This window comes from Rutilus rutilus, assembly GCF_951802725.1.
Source record: "Rutilus rutilus genome assembly, chromosome: 24".
NCBI classification, from domain to species: Eukaryota; Metazoa; Chordata; class Actinopteri; order Cypriniformes; family Leuciscidae; genus Rutilus; species Rutilus rutilus.
In genome coordinates this window covers 1,991,271-2,005,849 of record NC_140228.1, presented here as the reverse complement: position 1 = coordinate 2,005,849, position 14,579 = coordinate 1,991,271, and the positions used below count along the sequence as shown (strand labels likewise).

The 14,579-nt window shown below is 38.1% G+C and overlaps 1 protein-coding gene across 1 annotated transcript in view; it reads left to right on the top strand.

Annotated features, from left to right (window-relative positions):
- Window positions 1-6,627: 6,627 nt before the first annotated feature.
- The window catches only part of LOC311283750 (myosin-7-like), a 40,567-nt gene continuing 32,615 nt past the window's right edge, over window positions 6,628-14,579 (top strand). Inside the window, exons 1-27 of the mRNA XM_084398422.1 lie at window positions 6,628-6,895; window positions 6,992-7,023; window positions 7,236-7,445; window positions 7,529-7,672; window positions 7,752-7,908; window positions 7,998-8,025; window positions 8,119-8,227; window positions 8,840-8,932; window positions 9,040-9,103; window positions 9,193-9,291; window positions 9,373-9,476; window positions 9,951-10,089; window positions 10,178-10,296; window positions 10,441-10,590; window positions 10,691-10,861; window positions 10,975-11,284; window positions 11,370-11,449; window positions 11,529-11,734; window positions 11,844-11,967; window positions 12,052-12,188; window positions 12,277-12,532; window positions 12,619-12,861; window positions 12,943-13,119; window positions 13,213-13,358; window positions 13,765-13,855; window positions 13,937-14,326; window positions 14,415-14,541. Of these exons, the coding sequence (XP_084254548.1) occupies window positions 7,248-7,445; window positions 7,529-7,672; window positions 7,752-7,908; window positions 7,998-8,025; window positions 8,119-8,227; window positions 8,840-8,932; window positions 9,040-9,103; window positions 9,193-9,291; window positions 9,373-9,476; window positions 9,951-10,089; window positions 10,178-10,296; window positions 10,441-10,590; window positions 10,691-10,861; window positions 10,975-11,284; window positions 11,370-11,449; window positions 11,529-11,734; window positions 11,844-11,967; window positions 12,052-12,188; window positions 12,277-12,532; window positions 12,619-12,861; window positions 12,943-13,119; window positions 13,213-13,358; window positions 13,765-13,855; window positions 13,937-14,326; window positions 14,415-14,541 (3,862 nt within the window). The 5' untranslated portion in view covers window positions 6,628-6,895; window positions 6,992-7,023; window positions 7,236-7,247. The remainder of the gene's footprint in view (window positions 6,896-6,991; window positions 7,024-7,235; window positions 7,446-7,528; window positions 7,673-7,751; window positions 7,909-7,997; window positions 8,026-8,118; window positions 8,228-8,839; window positions 8,933-9,039; window positions 9,104-9,192; window positions 9,292-9,372; window positions 9,477-9,950; window positions 10,090-10,177; window positions 10,297-10,440; window positions 10,591-10,690; window positions 10,862-10,974; window positions 11,285-11,369; window positions 11,450-11,528; window positions 11,735-11,843; window positions 11,968-12,051; window positions 12,189-12,276; window positions 12,533-12,618; window positions 12,862-12,942; window positions 13,120-13,212; window positions 13,359-13,764; window positions 13,856-13,936; window positions 14,327-14,414; window positions 14,542-14,579) is intronic.

The window sequence follows — 14,579 nt, the reverse complement described above, 5'->3', positions numbered from 1 at the left end:
CCCATGTGACTGGTTTTGTGGTCCAGGGTCACAAATTATCTGAACCGTGAATTTTGTGATCCGTTCCACCACTACTGTCACTTTACTTGCAGTAAACATTTTGTTACCAATTATTTATTTCAAATATCTGTATCTACAACAAAATGTGTGTGTAAGCATGCTTATTGTGTATCAAGTATTATTGTTTAAGCCTTTTTTTCTGTGTGTTTTAGAGTATTTTTTGTCATGCATATTTAATGGTGTCAGTCCTACAGGTCGACATAAACGCTTGAACCCCACTAATTGCAGCTTGCAGCTATATTTAACCCTCAGACGGTCTTCGTTTCGGAGTCACATCCTGGGCCTTCCCGGTCAGAAGTGACCGGACACCTAAAAATGAAACCATCCCAGTAAAACCAATGCAATTTATTTTTGTTCTATAATATTTTTTCTTTTTAATTTTGTATTTTGAGAGAATTTAATTGAATTTATTAATATTTATGCAATATTTATGGTCTATTTTTGCCATTGAAAATAATAAAAAAAATGATACTGTATATATATATATATGTATTTTTTTTTTTTTTTTTTTTTTATGCAGTATTTTAGTTTAATATAGAGTCTAGGCCTTCAAAAAAAAATGTTTTAAGCAGATTAGCACCATCTGGTGAGAGTATGGAGAGAAAGCGTAGAACCATGGTGTAACCACTAGATGGCATGTACAGCTCTCTATGCGAGAGGCATGTGAATTCCCCAGCTGTTTATGAACACATTTACTTTTTTTTTTTTTTTTTACAGAATTTGTAACAAAAAATGCAATTCATTCAATTATAACACTTTATGTAAAATAATATTAAAATTATTAAAATTAAAAATTGGTTTTTAGATTTTTAGTCAATTTCCCATTCATTTTCTATGGGGGTCATTTTTGACCGAAGACCACAAGTGTGACTATTTTTTCTACGACGACTTAGCATGCTCGGATCACGACCTAATTTTTTGTGTGTGTTCGCATAACTAATGCCATAAAAGTCACCAAGTTTTGTAACATTCGGATGAAGCTGTGATTTTTAAAAATTCTAAACAGATTTTTTGTAATCAAAATTTATTGGTGTGTATGTGTATAAAAGTGTGTTTGTATGTGTGTGTGTGTGGGTGGGTGTGTCTTTTTTGCACTCTTGATGTTGTAGAGTGTCACCCCTTTACAGCTGTGTACTTTTTTTTAGGATTGTGGCCGATTTGTAGATTGTACACACAAAAATTCGAAGAATTTTATTTTATTTTTTCAATTTACCATTCATTTCCTATGGGTCGGTCGACCGAAGACCAAAATCGTTACTATTTTTTTTACGACCACTTAGCATGCTCGGATCATGACCTCAATTTGTTTTTTTGTATTCACATACCTAATGCCATAAAAGTCACCAAGTTTCATAACATTCCGATGAAGCTGTGATTTTTAGAAATTCAAAACAGAAAATGCTTCGGTCAGAAATGACCGAGGACCGTCTGAGGGTTAAAAGTATAATTACACTGGTGACCCTTCCCTTACCCCTTAAACCTACCCATACCACTAAATCTAACCTTACCCATATCCACCTCAATAACAGCAAAAGTGTTTTGTAATACAAAATGAACACAATAAGTACACTGTACTTATTTTTGATCTAAGTACATAGTATAAAAGGACACCTAATGTCCATTTTCTTTTTGTATACTACAGTATTGACTTTCCCTAGTAAAATTTTACCCACTGATAAAATCTGTATCTAGAAAACTCAATGTGATACACAAGAGCATTCAGCTAGACAAAACTGACATTCTTATATAGTGTAGAAAACAGATGGTGTCAACTAAAAAGTAGAAAACGCATACAATTTGTCTATAACAAATATTTTCCATGGAGAAAATACATCTAAACATTTTGACCAGTGTGGCTCACACAATGGCAAAAACACTTTTTATTTAGGTGGCATTGGCCAAATTACTGACACATTAACTGGGTTTTAAAGCATGAATTAAATGTTTTAGGTGAGTAACTACATTTTGCAGATATGTGATAGTTTATCTGATGCTCAAGCAAACAGTTGTGGAAGTTGCACTTACAGTTTAGAAAAACATTGAAAAATGTGCCTAAGCAATTGAGACAAACTGTAATGGTTCTCACAAATTATGATTATGTGATTGTTTTTAGTATATTAAACAATATAAATTCAGTATTTATTCAATATGATATTTAAAAAAAAAATCCTGTCAATCACAACACTGAGCAACTAAAAATAAAAAATAAAATCATTGCTTTGCATTACCTTCATCTGTGCTTCAGAGATGTGTTGGATGTTCTCCTGCAGGGAGCACAGTGTTTGTGTGTGGCTGAGGGGGAATTGAAAAACCAGGGAAAGAGAGTGAGGGAAAAATAAACATTTGTAGAGCAGAGGTCAAAAGTCATGCCAATTTCCCTAAAGGAAGCATAATGTATTCTAGTGCAGAACAATCAAATTCAGATAGATATATAGATAGATATAGATACAGTAGATAGACAAAGATAGGAGTACATTGTGAAAATATTAATACCTGCATTCTCTGTCTACATCATACAGCTGGCTCGAACAAGGGATAATGAAGAAATGACTAAGCAATTCAGTCAAAATCATCATGGGACCTCTAGTGGACAAATCAAACAAACAGACCCCCCATTCTCCAATAATAGCCTGCTCAATGGGTCAAGTCATTGACCTTTTGGTGAGCTGAGGCAACAAAGGGCTGAGAATGAACTGCCTCCATCTCAGGGAAGAGTGTGGATCGGAATGTTCCACCTCGTCATAGCAAGAGATGGACCTGGCATCTAAAGGAAAAGAGACAGGATGTTAATCCAGAGTGAAGGAATTAATGAGGTACTCATGATAAACACTAAAATCCTGTAAGTAACATGGCACAAAAAAAAAATCACTTTTTTTTTTTTTTACTCAAAACCTTGAAAGAACATCCGCTTGACCCAACACTCTTGAGATGCTAACCAGAAATTATCACTGACACCCTCACATACCTGGACAGACATCTCTTGAGATCCAGGCTCTGGGGTGATGGATGGCTCATTTTGCTGCTCCTAGCATGGGCTCTTCCATCGTGTCAGAGGTGGGCCAGGCAATCATGTCCACGCAGCGGGGTGGTGGTGTTGGGGTTGGGAGTGGGACTTGGTGATGTCCTCCTTGGGGCCGTTGGAGCAGGTGTAGAAGCCATGGGGGAATTCCCTTGGCAACAAGCAGACTGGGGGCCAGCCCGGTGGCGGTGGTATCACACCAGGGCAAGATGTTTGATGGCCTCCATCTGCTTTTGGACTGCCGAGAACTGCCGGGTTCTGCCTACTGTAAGTGTCGCTTAAGACGCTGCCTTGCGAGATGGGGGCATCGAGAAAGTGCACTTTGTCGGCATCCCGCATCTCTGCAAGGTTCAGCCAGAGGTGCCGTTCCTGGGCTACCAAGGTGGACATCGTCTAGCCGAGGGCCCGTGCCATTACCTTGGTTGTCCGGAGAGCGAAGTCGGTAGCTGTGTGCAGTTAATGTATCAACTCCGGCTCGGAACTACCCTTGTGCAGTTCTTTGAGTGCTAACAACTGTCTCCATGGTAAGCCCCGATCATTCCATCCCGTCAGGCATGGAGGACTTACATGGGGCGCTCGGTAGGTTACGACTTAGCGAGGGCAGTTGCCAACAGGCACGCTACAGCTTGCCAGCATCTGCATTGCCAACACTCGTAACACAGTTCAGTGGTTGTGGTGCTTTCCATAGGGACCCCTAACGTCAGTCGACATAACATTGAACGTGACTGACAGAAAGGGAACGTCTTGGTTACTATGTTATCCCTCGTTATGTCCCTCCTGCCACAACCTCGAACTACCCCGGTAAATGACCAGGACACCGTCTTGGCTCTTCAGCACAAACCTAATGAGAGGATGCATGCCACCATTTTTTATTCCCATATGTACGGGCGAGTGGCAAGGCATGCAAGTTCCACTAGCCAATTTCATTGGCCATTTTCATAAAACTCAAGAGGTGATTGGGGTAACCATATCACCCTGTAGCCCAAGACTGGTTGCCCACTGAAGCTAAGCAGGGTTGAGCATGGTTTGTACCTGGATGGGAGACCTCCTAGAAAAACTAGGTTGCTGCTGGGAGAGGTGTTAGTGAGGCAACCAGGGGGGTCCTAACGCCCCAGTATCTTCTATGTAAAGTGATTTGAGTGCAGAGAAAAGCGCTATATAAATGTAACAAATTATTATAAAGCGAGACCCCTAATGTCAGTCGACATAACATCTCCATTCTCTCCATCAGGGAATTAGACACTTGATTGCGAATTTGCAGGTCAGAGTTCACCAAACTTGAACTTCGGAATGCAGTGAAATGCAAAACTTTTCAGACGAGCTTGCGCTTGCGGTCTGACGCATTCCCATGCGTATGAATGAAAGTCAATGGAATGAAAAGTTTAGTGTGACAGTCCCTTTAGTCTGAACAAAAATGAGATGCTCTGAAAATGCAATTTTCGACATTAGCAAAAACCTAATGGAACAGCAGAAATACATTGGTATCCCCATAAACCTCTGTAAACAAAGCAGCGCTGTGCTTTTAAACACTGGTTTACTAAGTGCTATTCGTTGGAACTTTGATAAACCAATTTTCATATGGCTCAATACTGAGACAAGCATCACTGAATGTGCACTTACCTGTCACTGAGCTAGTTAAACAGCTCCATGCTTTTCAAGGGTTCATCATGCATGGTTGACTGCATGTGATCACGATCTATATGCTCACGCTGCTTTTTTTCAGGTTTTTTCCCGCTTCCTCCCCAATCAGTAGCGCTATTTTGTTCTGGGTTTGGCATCGTATAAAGGACAATTTTTGTAATAGCACCATGCTACTCTAACAAAATGTAGTTCATGTTTAAATCAAGCACTTTCAAGGACCTATGTTTGTTTTCACATACTTTCCAGTCCTGGAATCCATGTGTTTGAAATTCAAGAACTTAAAGTACATTCAAGAAGCGTAGGAAGCCTGTTAGTTAAAGTTTTAAATAAAAAAAAATATTCATTTTTATTTTAGTACATCACTTAACTAAATTAACAACTAAATTAAAATGAAACATGTTGCCTTGGCTGCCAACTAGCTGAAATAAAGTTTACATTTTTTTTCAGATAATGTTCATTTCAAGTAATGAAAATCTTTCATTAAGGTTTTAGTTATAATTAACTATATAGCTTGTGTTTAACCCCACTGTGTATCTCAATTAAACTACAACAAGAATGTCACTGTTGCGTTTAATCAGTGACATTGTTTAATGCCTGAGAATAACACCTACTCCAGCTTTTAAATAAAACATTTAGTAGCAAAACTAAATAAATGGTCTGAAGCAGAAGAGTAGAAAGTAGAGACACAATGGAATCCTATTTAGCCCAACAGATGCAAGACCATTCTAGTGCACCCAGTGACAAAAAAAAGCTCAAGGATTACAAAAGGATTACAAACTTTATTAGAAGTAAGGTTGCCCCCATTTCTTCCATTCTTGCTCCTGAGATTTGATAAACAAGGGTAAAATGACAGCTGAGAATGAGGCTCTGTAAAGGATGAGGGGGCCAAGAATAGATTGCCCAATTGCTAAGACTAAGTAAGGTGCTTTTTGAGAGGGTGCAGAATAACTGAGGGACGAGAGGTCATGACAGGTTAGAAACCTCACAAAAGGTCTTGAGTGATGGCTAACACGGCTCAAAAACGAATAAACGCTGTAGAGCTGTTTAGATCTGGGGCTAAGATGGTTAGTTTGACCTGCTTGCCATGTTCTATCTGAAGTAATAATTATAAGCACCATCCTGTTAACTGATGCACAGAAAAAGTAACACTGATGTAATGTATTCAGAATATATTAACTTCTCTAAACATAAAAATGATGTATCCTACAGAATACTTTTCACACATTTGTTTTGGGAATCTTTGTAAACCTGGAAAATCTTTTTCAAGAAAGAATGGGGTGAACATGGATGAACATGAATGAAGCTGTACATTTGATGAACATTTAATGACTGCAAATGAACTTAACACAACCTGTACAACACAGATGAAGGATATAGCATTGGGAAATCAAGAAAGGTCATAGTAACAAACAAGAACAAGCAAGAGTTGCAGCTGTCTCTGCATTAGGCGAGAACAAAAGGTCACAATTGCAGATATTCATTGTTGCCGTTACAGCTGTCTACTGACAATTTTAATCTTCCTTGCTTGTGAGGCATTGTTACCTTGTTTTCATCCTTTAACACAAAGATAAACCTGTGGAATTCCCAGTGCATGCCTGTCTCTCTTTGAGGACAGAAAATGACACAGAGGTTTAGAAAAGCTGGAATCTAACTGTCAATTCAGCAATTTTATTTAAAAAGGATTGTGTGAATGTTCAACTATGGTTCAGATACATTATATATAGAAGAGTCTCTATGATGCTTTACGTACATAAAAAACAGACATGTTGTGAATCTGGCCTATGAAACTAACTACAAAATACGAAAGTGAAGGTGTAAATTTCAGATGAAAAACTTTATCTCATATCTTTAAAAAAGAAGATATAAATATGGGACAAAAATAGCACCATTGTGATCTTAAATCCTTTCTGATCTTTTGCGCTACCGCCACACACCACATGCTTAACTATTGTAACTCATCTAATCTTTAGTGCTACCATCACACACCACATGTTAAACTACTATGACTCACACAAAAACATTTTCAGGCACCCAAAAAGAGCTACACACACACAAGTGACCCAAACACAGAGCCGGACCAAATACAGATGGTCAACGTCACAGTCATTGTGCCTCTATATAAAGAGATACTTTACAGCACAATATTGCAAGCTCACATCATTGTGCCACCTAAAGGTAAGAGAATACAACATTTAGATCAAATTGTTTATGAGGACTGAACAATAGAATAAGATGACTTCTCATTAATGACGTTTCTTTTTTTATTGAAAGGACTTGGACATTTTGGGTTTGGATTTCATCTGGTAAGACATGCTTTTATAAAGGTCAACACATTATGTGTGTGTATGCATTTATGTTTATGCAATATTTTCTTTTTGAATGCAATAATTAATGACAAATATTTTATATTTTTACATTCATAAATAATTATATTTAATTTATATTTTTTTACAAATGATTTTTTAATTGTAAACTAGTTTTAAAAGTTAAGATCATTTTGTCATCTATTTCTCAGTCTGATTGAAAGATGGTGGATGTGATGGCAGAGTTCGGGCCAGCTGCTCCGTTCTTACGAAAGTCAGACAGGGAGCGTCTGGAGGCCCAAACTCGTCCCTTCGACATGAAGAAAGAGTGCTTTGTGACCGACCCTGCGGTTGAGTTCGTCAAAGCCACCATCACCAGTAGAGACGGTGACAAAGTCACCGTTGACACTGAATTTGGGAAGGTAAGATCTAATCTCTGCATTGTTGTAGATTGTAGACAGAAGTAGAGAGTGACTGTCAAAACATTTTTGTGTGTTATCCACAGACAGTGACTGTGAAGGAGGATGATGTTCACCCCCAAAACCCGCCAAAGTTTGATAAAATTGAGGACATGGCGATGTTCACCTTCCTGCATGAGCCCGCTGTGCTGTTTAACCTCAAAGAGCGTTACGCAGCCTGGATGATCTACGTGAGTCGAGTCTTAAAACACTCACATGTTCTCTTTATCTTGGATGAGCAAATCTAAACCTTCTGTGAATCTCTTACAGACCTACTCTGGGCTCTTCTGTGTCACTGTGAACCCCTACAAGTGGCTACCAGTGTACAACCAGGAAGTCGTCAATGCCTATAGAGGAAAGAAACGAACTGAGGCCCCTCCACACATCTTCTCCATCTCAGACAATGCCTACCAGTACATGCTGTCAGGTGATGATCTGACTTGTAGTAATTTTTTAGAGATCTCATTTCTAATACAATTTCAAATGCTAAGTTTCTTATATTTTGTTCTCTCACAGACAGAGAAAACCAGTCTGTCCTGATCACGTATGTAATACATATTAAGCCATAGCATAATATCCCTTCTTTCACCAATATTTTCTTTCTATGCTGTATTTTAATAACCGTTTTTGTCCTAAGTGGAGAATCCGGTGCTGGAAAGACTGTGAACACTAAAAGAGTAATCCAGTACTTTGCGAGCATTGCAGCAGCAACAACCGGCAAGAAGGATCCATCAATGGAGAAAAAGGTGCTTAATTCCCAAAAAAGGCTCATTATGGAAGAATGAATATACCTACTATATAGCATAGCATACAAAAAATAATTACTAAATTAAAGATGTCTTCAAAATTGGAGTTAAATATTATAAAATATTGGAGTCGCAAATTATTATATATTTTTTTTATTTTATTTTTTTTTATTACAAGTAAAATAACAAGACAAGCTTCAAACCCCCCACCTACCTCCCCATGCATTCATACCACAACCCCAATCATCCACACATGACAAGAAAGCAAAATAAAAGGAAGCACAAAGCAAACAAAATTAATAACAATGAAAAATAAAATAAATCAATACTACTGGTCAAAAAATCAATAAACAAAAAACACAATATGGAGTCGCAAATTGTCATAATTTGATATTTCCTTACTTGTACCATATTGCAATGCATTTACACGTAACAAACAACATTTTTGTTTTCCCAATTGTATTTCTATATAATTTGATATAGATGACTTAGATTCTCTAAGGATTATTATTATTATTACAAGGCTACATAGTGTCCGAAAATATGCATGTCTGTTAACCGAAAAGTAGGTACATCAAATTTACACACTTATTGTTAAAATATGATTCTCAGGGTACTCTGGAGGATCAAATCATCCAGTGTAATCCTGCTCTGGAGGCTTTCGGTAATGCCAAGACCATCAGAAATGACAACTCCTCCAGATTTGTAAGTTGGGTTTTTACATTGGTGTTGTTATTCTATATTGGTTTTCACGATATGTTATATGATGTTGTATTATGTATTATACATGTTATGTATTGCTTTATTTACAGGGTAAATTTATCCGTATCCATTTTGGCCACAGTGGAAAGTTATCTTCTGCTGACATTGAGACTTGTAAGTACTGCCCAACATCATTCCAACAAATCACACATTGATGAAATGTGTAACTGTTTTGATATTTATCTATTCATCAATTCATTTAGATCTGCTGGAGAAGTCTCGTGTCACTTTTCAGCTCAAGGCTGAGAGAGACTACCACATCTTCTATCAGATTCTGTCCCAGAGAAGACCAGAACTGCTTGGTAAACTTACCCATCATATCAATTAACACTGCCATCTCTAATTAGAAGAGTCTTTGCTGAAATGTTGCCATTTCTCCTTAGAGATGCTGCTCATCACCAACAACCCCTATGACTACGCCTTTATCTCCCAAGGAGAAACAACAGTGGCTTCTATTAATGACGGTGACGAGCTGATGGCCACTGATGTGGGTGTTTGTTAAAACATAGGCCGCTAACAATACAACATACCACATTATAAAATATTATAAGAAATAGTCCACCCAGCATTTGCAATTTGGTTACCATTAGCACTTTTGACAACCTATATTAATGCATTTTTGGTGGAGAACATAAATTGATAATGATTTGGCTGATTTCCATACAATAAAAGCATATAATGATCAGGGGCTGTCAATAAGTATTAAAAAGCACCATAAAAGATCCACAAAACTTGTTTTTCGGAAGCCATCTGATTTGTGTGAGGAAAAGATCATGAACATGCTCTTCTTTTGTGTTCCAGAGAAGAAATTAAGTCATACAGGTATAGAACGACTTGAAAGATAATTGATTATCTTGGCCAGTCTAGTCTTTAAAAAGAAAGACTTTTAATGTACTTGTCAAGAAAGTAGAATATGAAACATTTGCCATGAAATTTTACATGCTCTGTGCATTTGCTGTAGGAAGCGTTCGATGTGTTGGGCTTCACCCATGAGGAGAAGAACAGCATCTACAAGCTGACTGGTTCCGTCATGCACTTTGGCAACATGAAGTTCAAACAAAAGCAAAGAGAGGAGCAGGCCGAGGCTGATGGGACTGAGGGTCAGTATAACTCGGAAAATTGGAATCAGTAGAACTTGGAAACATGTTGTATACAGAGTCATAGCTCTGTATTCTTTTTGACATGTAGATGCTGACAAAATCTCATATCTGATGGGCCTAAATTCAGCTGACTTGATCAAGGGTTTGCTCCACCCACGAGTCAAAGTAGGAAATGAGTGGGTCACCAAGGGACAGAGTGTCCAGCAGGTAATGAATGAGAATAATAATCTAATGGACATTTAGAATTTTCAGCATCATAAGTTCACTTTCCAAGACATACAAACAAAATATTTAATGTCTCTGAAAAATTGCTCTCTAGTTTGCAATGTGTCAAATTGTTTTCTTTATTAGGTGTACTACTCTATTGGTGCTCTGGGAAAGTCAGTGTACGAGAAAATGTTTCTTTGGATGGTTGTGAGAATCAACCAATCCCTGGCCACCAAACAGCCTCGTCAGTACTTCATTGGTGTGCTGGACATTGCTGGATTTGAGATCTTTGATGTAAGCTGAAATCAACTGATTTTTTTTATTCATAGAACAAATTCAACAAGAAGTGCAACCTGTTTGACCATTGTGATTATACAATATATTTCATCTGCAGTCCAACACCTTTGAGCAGCTGTGCATCAACTTCACTAATGAGAAGTTGCAGCAGTTCTTCAACCACCACATGTTTGTGCTGGAGCAAGAGGAATACAAGAAGGAGGGCATTGAGTGGGTGTTTATTGACTTCGGCATGGACTTGCAGGCTTGTATTGAGCTTATTGAGAAGGTGGGTAAATATCATGTTGATGATTATACTGTGAGGGTAAAAATCATATTTTTCAATCTTAACTCTTGTGGCAAACTGATATATTGACTGCCACGATCTACAATTCATTGTAGCCCATGGGTATCATGTCCATCCTTGAAGAGGAGTGCATGTTCCCCAAAGCCAGTGATGCAACATTTAAAGCTAAGCTTTATGACAACCATTTGGGGAAAACTCCAAACTTCCAGAAGCCTAGGATAGTCAAGGGAAAACCAGAGGCCCATTTTGCCCTCGTTCACTATGCTGGTACTGTGGACTACAACATTTCAAACTGGCTGGTGAAGAACAAGGACCCTCTCAATGAGACGGTTGTAGGGTTTTTCCAGAAGTCAACTCTTAAGCTGTTGTCCATTCTGTTTGCTAATTACGCTACTGATGACTCAGGTAAGTACATACTGAAGTGTGACATGAAAATATAATAAGCACTGCTCTTACGGTTTAATAATAACAAAAATAATTTATTTCACAGCTACAGATTCTGGAGGAAAGGCTGCCAAAGGTAGCAAAAAGAAGGGTTCTTCCTTCCAGACGGTTTCAGCCCTTCATAGGGTATGAAATATTAAAACACTACTTTATCTCATTTGGTTTTATTGAATATGAATCTGAATCCTCTGTGCTCTACCAACAGGAGAACTTGAACAAGCTGATGACCAACTTAAGGTCAACTCACCCTCATTTTGTGCGCTGCATCATCCCCAATGAGACTAAGACTCCTGGGGCGATGGAGAATCCTCTGGTCATGCACCAGCTGCGCTGTAACGGTGTGCTGGAGGGCATCAGGATCTGCAGAAAGGGATTCCCCAACAGGGTCCTATATGGAGATTTCAAACAACGGTTAGTATGAAACCAAATGGCTTTCATGTCTTACAAAAGTATTTAACGTATGACTCCAAATTTCAGTTCTTAATTCTTCAATTTCTGTTAATGTGTGTGTTTTTGGTAGATACCGCATCCTAAATCCTGCTGCTATCCCTGAGGGACAGTTCATTGATAACAAGAAGGGTTCAGAAAAACTTCTGGGCTCTCTGGACATCGATCACAACCAGTACAAATTAGGACATACTAAGGTATGATTTTATTAACATTAACTTTTTCCAAAGCCACGTTTCCATTGTCCTATCCTATTTGACACAAAATTCTTTACTATTCAGGTGTTTTTTAAGGCTGGTCTTCTGGGACTTCTTGAAGAGATGCGAGATGACCGTCTTGCACTTATTATAACTGGAATTCAGGCCATGTCTCGTGGTTTTCTATCAAGAGATGAGTTCCAGAAAATTGTGGAAAGAAGGTTAGATTTTAGCTCTTCAATCTTTAACATATTCTCCAAGTTACATTTTTTAATTTAAGACTTAAATCTCTTAATTTAATATCTACAGAGATTCTTTGTTGGTGATCCAGTGGAATGTACGTGCTTTCATGATCGTCAAGAATTGGCCCTGGATGAAGCTCTACTTCAAGATCAAGCCTCTGCTGAAAAGTGCAGAGACTGAGAAAGAAATGGCCAATATGAAGGAGGAATTTACCAAGTTGAAAGAGGCTTATGCCAAATCTGAAGCCCGCAGAAAGGAGCTTGAGGAAAAGATGGTTTCTCTTCTCCAAGAGAAGAACGACCTGCAGCTTTTAGCACAGACTGTAAGTTAACATGGGACTTCAACTCTGCACTTTTCACAAATCAGAAAACAAAAGTTTTCAATTATTACTATTTTTTTTGTTGATAGGAGCAAGATAATCTTGCAGATGCTGAGGAGAGATGTGAGGGTCTGATCAAGAGCAAGATCCAGCTTGAGGCCAAAGTCAAAGAAATGACTGAGAGACTGGAGGATGAAGATGAAATGAATGCTGAGCTGACCGCAAAGAAACGAAAGCTGGAGGATGAATGCTCTGAGCTCAAGAAGGACATTGATGATCTTGAGCTCACTCTGGCCAAAGTAGAGAAAGAGAAACATGCCACTGAGAACAAGGTCAGTTTTCAACACTAAACCTGTTATTGATGATAGACTGGTGAGTTAACAGTCCCTTGATACAATGACACATTTCTACAGGTTAAAAACATGATAGAAGAGATGGCAGCTTTGGATGAGATCATCGCTAGGCTGACCAAGGAGAAGAAAGCTCTTCAGGAGGCCCATCAGCAAACGCTGGATGACCTCCAGAGTGAGGAAGACAAAGTCAACACACTCACCAAAGCCAAAGCCAAGTTGGAGCAACAAGTGGACGATGTAAGAGTCAGAAAACACAACACTAGAATTAAAATAAGAAACATTTAAAGTAATTACGCAATTATTGTTATTTTATTTTTGCATGAAATTTAGCTTGAAGGTTCTCTGGAACAAGAAAAGAAAATTCGCATGGATCTTGAGAGAGCTAAAAGAAAGCTTGAGGGTGACTTGAAGTTGACTCAAGAGAATGTGATGGATTTGGAAAATGATAAGCAGCAGACGGAGGAGCGGCTAAAGAAGTAAGATATTTTATCAAATATAAAATCCAATTTGAATATTTCACGATATTTGGTAACACTTTACAATAAGGTTCCAGTTTACTTTAGTTAACTATATTTAACATGAACTAATAATGAAAAATATTTCTAAGCATTTATTAAAATTAGTTCATGTAAATTTAAATATTCACTAACACATTATTAAGCTTCATTGTTAGCTGACACAAGCTAACAATGAAAAGTTTTCTTTCTATCAATTAATGTCAACAAAGTTTAATAAATACTATAACAAATGATTTTTTAATTTTTAAGTTAATGTTGTTTAGTTATCTAATGTTAACTAATGGAACCTTAAAGTAAAGTGATACCAGACCAGATATTTTTTATGTGAAATTGTATGTAATCATTCATCCTGTTTACTTGGCAGAAAAGACTTTGAAATAAGCCAGCTCAATAGCAAGATTGAAGACGGACAAGTTTTGGAGTCCCAACTCCAGAAAAAACTGAAAGAGTTGCAGGTAAAATTTATATTTTAATAAGATAGACAGTTTGATCGTTAGAAATTGTAACCTTAATTTTGAATTTATGCACATTACTAGGCCAGAATTGAAGAGCTTGAGGAAGAGCTGGAGGCTGAGAGAGCAGCTCGTGCTAAAGTTGAGAAACAGAGAGCTGATCTGTCCAGAGAACTGGAGGAGATCAGTGAGAGATTGGAGGAGGCTGGTGGAGCCACTGTTTCCCAGATTGAGATGAACAAGAAACGTGAAGCTGAGTTCCAGAAACTGCGCAGAGACCTTGAAGAGTCCACTCTGCAACATGAGTCCACTGCAGCTACACTGAGGAAGAAACATGCAGACAGTGTGGCTGATCTGGGAGAGCAGATTGACAACCTCCAGAGAGTGAAGCAGAAGCTGGAGAAAGAGAAGAGTGAACTCAGACTGGAACTGGACGATGTGGTCTCCAACATGGAGCAGCTTGCAAAGGCAAAGGTGAGTAAGAGAAATGATGTTTAGAGTCTATAACTTATGTGTTGTCAATCAAAGAAAGCAATCAAATATGATATAATTTATCCTCAAGACAAACCTGGAGAAAATGTGCAGAACTCTGGAAGACCAGATGAGTGAGTACAGAACCAAGGCTGAGGAAGGTCAGCGCACTATCAATGATTTCACCATGCAAAAATCCAAGCTGCAAACCGAAAATGGTAAGAACACAAAATATTGTCTTATGTTACCAACTGTA